Source organism: Trichechus manatus, unplaced genomic scaffold, assembly GCF_000243295.1.
Source record: "Trichechus manatus latirostris isolate Lorelei unplaced genomic scaffold, TriManLat1.0 scaffold00065, whole genome shotgun sequence".
In the NCBI taxonomy this organism is placed as follows: Eukaryota; Metazoa; Chordata; class Mammalia; order Sirenia; family Trichechidae; genus Trichechus; species Trichechus manatus.
In genome coordinates this window covers 4,879,760-4,887,313 of record NW_004444001.1, presented here as the reverse complement: position 1 = coordinate 4,887,313, position 7,554 = coordinate 4,879,760, and the positions used below count along the sequence as shown (strand labels likewise).

Genomic DNA, 7,554 nt, shown 5'->3' with positions numbered 1-7,554 from the left:
GGAGCTTTGCTGTTGGAGTGGAGAGATGAGAGACTATGAAATGGAAAAAACAAAAAGGAGAAGAGGAAGAAAAAAAAAGAAAAGAAAATAATTAATAAATAGAAATCGGAAAGGGAAAAGAACAGCAGAGTTCCCAGGGATCCCACTGGTGCGGCTATGAAGTCTGAAGAAGTTGTTCTCAGGTGTTGCAGTACAGCCTGGCTATAAGGTGTAGAGGTATACAACACCAGGTATTCAGGGAATAGAAAGAGAAGGAAGATATAGAGAGACAAGAAACTGAGTGATGAAGAAAGACAAAAAGGGAAAGACAGGGAAGAGATAACAAAACAAATTAAAAAAAAAAACAAGAAAAGCCCCCCAAAAAACAGAAAAAAAAAGCAAACAATGAAAATAGAAATGTTCTCAGGGATCCCTCTGTGTGTCTGCGCAAGCTGAGGGGGTAGGCTCCAAGCCGCACAGCACCGCCCGGCCATAATCGGCTCCCAACTCAAGAAAAGGAAAAGAAAACTAACAAACAACCCCAAACGAAGAAACATAAGCCCCGGATCCCACCAGCATGGTAGCCCAGACTGGGAAGCAGCTACACACTCGAACGGAGCTCCGCAGCCCCTCAGGAAGAAGCAAAGATGGTGCACGGAGCCAGGTATTTGAGCAAAAGGAGGGGGAGGTGGTGAGAAGTAAGGAAGAAATCAAAAGAAGTGGACAAAAGCAACACCAGCAGCCAACAAATGGCACTCAGAGAGCCGGCCCGTTTGGTGGGTGGAATCCAAGCATCTGGTGCTTCCCGGGCAAGAGATTGTGGCCACGGGAAGCAGAGGAGGCCGAGTGGGGGTGAAGAAGGGTGGGGGGTGGGAAAGCATTTGTCGCAAATTACCGGTTGTTTTGTCTCCCGCTGGAAACTCCATGAAGCTGCCTTCTCATACCCCCTGTTTGCTGGTCTCTGATAGGAGTCCAAGATGGTGGATCTGCACTGCGTTAGCTGATAGGGGACCTCTGCATGAATCTCTCCTCACTCTCCATTCTCTGTCAGTTTTCTCACTCCATTGGTGCTTGGCTGAGTTCTTTATCTCTTCATTTGATGTTTTAGGGTTTCAGGATTGTTGTTTTCTCTGTTCGGCTTAGTTTTTCGGATCTTTGCTTTGGAGGGACGGTGTGGTGCTTCTGCCTAGAGCACCATTGTGCTGGAAGTCTCGAGAAAATAATTTTCTGTTCATTAAAGCCATCTACTTGTGGTATTTCTGTTACAGTAGCACTAGATAACTAAGGTAGCCCCCCTGTGGTGCAGTGGTAAAGCGCTCGGCTGCTATCCAAAAGGTCAGTGGTTCCAGTCCACCAGCCACTCTGTCGGAGAAAGATGTGGTAGTCTGCTTCAGTAGAGATTTACAGCCTTGGAAATTCTATGGGGCAGTTCTACCCTGTCCTATAGGGTTGCTATGAGTCAGAATTGACTCGACGGCAATGGGTTTGGGTTTTTGTTTTCCTAATTATCGAATTCTGAGAGTTTTTACATATTCAGAATGCAAGTCCTTTCCTAGATATGTGTTTTGCAAAAAATTTCTCCCAGGCTGTGGTTTATCTTTTCGTTCTGTTAACAGTGTCTTTTTTTTTTTAACTTTTTTTTTGAGATAATTTTAGATTTACAGGAAGTTGTAAGAAATACTACAGAGAGATCATACATGCCCTCCCCATCTCCCCCGATAGTAACGTCTTGCATAACTATAGTGAAATATCACAGCCAGGGAATTGGCAGCAATCTATCCATCTGTCTTGTTTGGTTTTCATCAGTTTTACATGCACTTCTTTGTATGTGTTTGTACTTTGTTCTATGCAGTTCTAGCACATGTGTAGATTCATGTGGCTACCACCATCAGAGTCAAGATACAGAACAGCCTGTTGCGAGGATCCCTTTTATAGCCATAGGCACCTCAGACTCCTCCCCACATCCCTAACCCCTGGCAACCACTAATCTGTTCTCTATCTCTGTAATTTTGTCATTTCAGAAATGTTATATAAATGGAATCATACAGTATGTAACATCTGAATATGCTTCTTTCACTCACCCTGGAAATTCCTCCAGGTTGTTGCATGTATCAGTAGTTCCTTCATTTTGATTGCTCAGTAATATTCCAAAGCTTATTTAACCATCCATCCACTGAAGAATATCTGTGTTGTTTTCAGTTTGGGGCTATTATGAAGAAAGCTGCTATGAAGATTGGTGTACAGGTTTTGATGTGAACATAAGTTTTTATTTCTCTGGAATAAATGCCTAAGAGTGCAATTGCTAGGTCGTATGGTAGTTGTGGAATGACATCAAGGACATCATACATGAAGAAAGCAAGAAGTCATTAAAAAGACAAGAAAGGAAGAAAAGACCAAAATGGATGTCAGAAAAGACAAGTTGTTCTTGAACATAGAGTAGCTAAAGGGAAAGGAAGAAATGATGAAGTAAAAAAGTTGAACAGAAAATTTCAAAGGGTGGCTCAAGAAGACAAAGTAAAGTATTATAATGAGATATGCAAAGACCTGGAGACAGAAAACCAAAAGGGAAGAATACGCCTGGCATTTCTCAAACTAAAAGAACTGAAGAAAAAATTCAAGCCCCGAGTTGCAATATTGAAGGATTCTCCGGGGAAATACTAAATGACCCAGGGAGCATCAAAATAAGATGGAAGGAATACACAGAGTCACTGTACCAAAAAGAATTGGTCTACGTTCAACCATTTCAGGAGGTAACATACTATCAAGAACTGATAGTACTGATGGAAGAAGTCCAAGCTGCACTGAAAGCACTGGTGAAAAACAAGTCTCCAGAAATTGAGGGAATACCAACTGAGATGTTTCAACAAGCAGATGCAGCGCTGGAAATGCTTACTCGTCTATGCCAAGAAATTTGGAAGACAGTTACTTGGCCAATCGACTGGAAGAGATTCATATTTGCACCCATTCCAAACAAAGGAGATCCAACAGAATGCCGAAATTATCATACGATATCATTATTATCACACACAAGTAAAATTTTGCTGAAGATCATTTAAAAGTAGTAACAACAGTACATCAACAGGGAACTGCCAGAAATTCAAGCCGAATTCAGACGAGGATGTGGAACCAGTGATATCATTGCTGATGTCGGATGGATCTTGGCTAAAAGCAGAGAATACCAGAAAGATGTTTACTTGTGTTTTATTGACTATACAAAGGCATTCGACTGTGTGGATCATAATAAATTATGGATAACATTGTGAAGAATGGAAATTCCAGAAGACTAAATTGTGCTCATGAGGAACCTGTACCAAGAGGCAGTCGTTCCAACAGAACAAGGGGATACTGCGTGGTTTAAAGTCAGGAAAAGTGTGCATTAGGGTTGTATCCTTTCCCCATACTTATTCAATGTGTATGCTGAGGAAATAATCCCAGAAACTCAACTACATTAAGAAGAACGGGGCATCAGGATTGGAGCAACACTCATTAACAACCTGCAATATGCAGGTGATGCAACCTTGCTTGCTGAAAGTAAAGACGACTTGAAGCATTTACTGATGAAGATCAAAGACCACAGCCTTCAGTATGGATTACACCTCAACATAAAACAAAAGTCGTCACAACTGGACCAATAAGCAACATCATGATAAATGGAGAAAAGACTGAAGTTGTCGAGGATTTCATTTTACTTAGATCCACAATGAACACCCATGGAAACAGCGGTCAAGAAATCAAACGATGCGTTGCACTGGGCAAATCTGCTGCATAAGATCTCTTTAAAGTGTTGAAAAGCAAAGAATTCACCTTGAAGACTATGATATGCCTGACCCAACTATGGTGTTTTCAATTGCCTCATATGCATGTGAAAGCTGGATGATGAATAAGGAAGACTGAAAAAGAGTTGATGCCTTTGAATTACGGTGTTGATGGAGAATATTGAATATAGCGTGGATTGCCAAAAATAATGAACAAATCTGTCTTGGAAGAAGTACAGCCAGAATGCTCATTAGAAATATGTTAGACTTAGAAATATGAGACTTCATCTCACATACTTTGGACGTGTTATCTGGAGGGACCAGTCCCTGGAGAAGGACATCACGCTCGGTAGAGTAGAGGCTCAGCTTAAAAGAGGAAGACTCTCAACGAAGTGGATTGACACAGTGGCTGCATCAATGGGTTCAAGCACAACGATTGTGAGGATGATGCAGGACCAGGCAGTGTTTCGTTCTGTTGTACATAGATAGGGTTGCTATGAGTTGGAACCGACTTGACGGCACCTAACAACATCATAGTTGCATGTTTAGTTTTGTCAGAATCTGCCAAACTATTTTCCATAGTGGCTGTACCATCATACATTATACATTACACATTCCCACTAGCAATGGATGAGTGATCCAGTTTCTCTGCATCCTTGCCAGCATTTGGTATTGTCACTATATTTTTTTTTAATCTATTCTGATAGAAGTGTAATGATAGATATCTTATTTGCTTTTAATGATGAACATCTTTTTCTGTGCTTAACTGTGTCTTTTGAGGAGCCCAACCTTTCTCGATATGATCATTAGGTGGGAAACTTCCTCTTGTTATCTTCCAGTATATTCTCCAGAGCTAGAACAGGTGTCCTTCCACAGAACCTGTGCTTACTCAGACCATAGTATAGCCTGTATCCTTCAGTTGTAAATTCCTGCTGAGAATCTGTCTCCTTAGACCGTGATCTTCAAGCGGCAGAAGCAGTTCCTCAGCTAGCATGTTGCATATCAGAGATAGAATGACTTGAGTGTTAAAAAGAAAGTAGAGCACGAAAAAGGTTGGATTAAGGCATGTCCGCCGACCCACTTCCTCACTGTTCAGGCCAAGTCCGGCGCTAAACCCAGAGCACACAGCCTTTGTCAGACGCATGCGCAGCTTCTCCTCCCGGCCCCACCCCAACTCCTCCCTTCAGCCCCTTCCCTCTGGGCCGCCTCTCCCCGTCTGCCGGCCAATTAGGGAGAGGAGGCGGGGTCCTGGTTGTCGCGGTGCTACTTGGGTAGTGTCCCTAGTTACTGTTGCTAAGGCTGCGGGTCGCCGGGAATCAGAAGTTTTGGAAGTCAGGGCCTGAGAGAGGTCAAGGGTCAGTGCAGAGCCGGGGAGGAGATGGTGAAGCAGACGATCCAGATTTTCGCGAGGGTGAAGCCCACTGTCCGGAAGCACCAACAAGGGGTACGGGCTGGAGCAGCAAGGGCGCCGGCGCGGCGGGGTCTCCCGGGCGGGCGTGTGGGGCGGCACGCGAGGGGCCTGGTCAGCGGTGAGGGGCTCTTTGTTGGGCGCTGGATCCTGCCCTCAACCCATCAAACAAACGCATTGCCGTGGAGTTGATTCTGACTCATTGCGACCCTATATGACAGAGTAGAAGTGCCCCCATAGGGTTTCCAAGGCTGTAATCTTTAGGGAAGCGGACTGCCACATCTTTCTCCCGTGGAGCAGCTGGTGGGTTTCAGTTAGCAGCCACGCACTTAAGCACTGCCCACCACTAGGGTTCCTTGCCCCAAACATAGACATACAGTACTCAAACGTATGTTTTTGCACTGGGCAAATCATGTAAGCAAGTGATGCAAGTTCATACATGTCTGATATAGTACAGATATACACAAAGCACGCACATAGTGCTTTGCAAACAGTAATATGTTCGCCAACTACATTGTCATTCTGTAACATAAGCATGAACCTTGACATCTAATCGTCGCAGAAACATTAACTGAGCGTTTACTAGGTGCTTCCTCTAGTGTGCTAACCTCAGAGGCTATAAAGAATGGCTCTTGCTCTAAGCAAGACCGTTGCTCACTTTGTGTTTCTTAGATGTGTCAAAACATTGTTTTTACCGCCTGGAAGAGAACGTAGTCATTCTTACTACATCTTGAGAAATTGCCACTTGATGGGCACTTAATCTACATTATCTCTGATTCTCACAAGAACACTGCAAGGCTGGTGTCATTTATCTTATTTTATAGATAAGGAAAAGGAGTCTCACATAGGTTAAATAATGAGGTTAAATAATGTGGCCAAGCCACCCAGCTGGTAGGTGGCAGAGCTGTTATTTTAATTAAGGTCTTTTGATTTGCTCTTTGCTCAAAACCTTTTGCCTCCTCAAGTGAGGATTTAGGCAAAGACAATTTGGATAACACTGATGAGTGCCTGGAATGGATATATTATTAGTAATATTTTATCTCTGTCCCAAATTGTTTTTTTTATCATTTTACTCTGTTTTTGTTTTATTATTATTATTTTTTATTGTACTTTAGATGAAGGTTTACAGAACAAATAGTTTCTCATTAAACAGTTAGTACACATATTGTTTTATGACATTGGTTAACAGCCCCACTGCATGTCAACACTCTCCCTTCTCAACCTTGGGTTCCCTATTACCAGCTTTCCTGTCCCCTCCTGCCTTCTAGTCCTTGTCCCTGGACTGTTGTGCCCCATTAGTCTTGTGTTGTTTTATGGGGCTGTCTGATCTTTGGCTGAACGGTGAATCTTAAGACTGACTTCGTTACTTAGCTAAGAGTGTCAGGGGACCATACTCTCGGGGTTCTCCAGTCTCTGTCAGGCCAGTAAGTCTCATCTTTTTTTGTGAGTTAGAATTTTGTTCTACATTTTTCTCCAGCTCTGTCTAGGACCCTCTGTAGTGATCCTTGTCAGAGAAGTCAGTGGTGATAGCTGGACACCATCTAGTTGTACTGGACTCAGTCTGGTTGAGGCCATGGTAGTTGTGGTCCATTAGTCCTTTGGACTAATCTTTTCCTTCTGTCTTGTTTTCTTCATTCTCCCTTGTTCCCAAAGAGGTGAGACCAGTGGAGTATCTTAGATGGCCACTCACAGGCTTTTAAGACCCCAGACACTACTCACCAAGGTAGAATGTAGAACATTTTTTTATAAAATATGTTATGCTAATTGAGCTAGATGTTCCCCGAGACCATGGTCCCCACAGCCCTCTGCCCAGCAGTTCAGTCCCTTAGGGAGTTTGGATATGTCTATGGAGCTTCCATGACCTTTCCTTGTACAAGTTGTGCTGGCTTTCCCAGTATTGAGGACTGTCTTACCCTTCACCAAAGTTACCACTTATCTGTTGTTTGTTTAGTATTCCCCCCCACACCTCCCATCCCTTGTAACCATCAAAGATTGTTTCTTTTTGTGTGTACACCTTTTCATGAGTTTGTACAGTAGAAGTCTCATATAATATTTGTCCTTTAGTGATTGACTTATTTCACTCAGCATAAAATCGTCCCGTTTCATCCATGTTATGAGATGTTTTGCAGATTCATCACTGTTTTTTATTGTTGCATAACACTCCATTTTGTGTATGTACCATAGTTGGTTTATCCATTCATCTGTTGATGGGCATCTAGGTTATTTCCATCTTTTTGCTATTGCGAACAATGCTGCAATGAACATGGGTGTGCATATGTCTATTCGTGTGACGGCTCTTATTTCTCTAGGGTGTATTCCTAGGAGTGGGATTGCTGGATCATATGGTATTTCTATTTCTAGCTTTCTAAGGAAGTGCAATATCGTTTTCCAAAATGGTTGTATCATTTTGCA

The 7,554-nt window shown here is 42.8% G+C and overlaps 1 protein-coding gene across 1 annotated transcript in view; it reads left to right on the top strand.

Moving 5' to 3' along the window:
- The first annotated feature begins 5,112 nt into the window (after window positions 1-5,112).
- The window catches only part of KIF6 (kinesin family member 6), a 499,202-nt gene continuing 496,760 nt past the window's right edge, over window positions 5,113-7,554 (top strand). Inside the window, exon 1 of the mRNA XM_012556417.1 lies at window positions 5,113-5,178. Within this exon, the coding sequence (XP_012411871.1) occupies window positions 5,113-5,178 (66 nt within the window). The remainder of the gene's footprint in view (window positions 5,179-7,554) is intronic.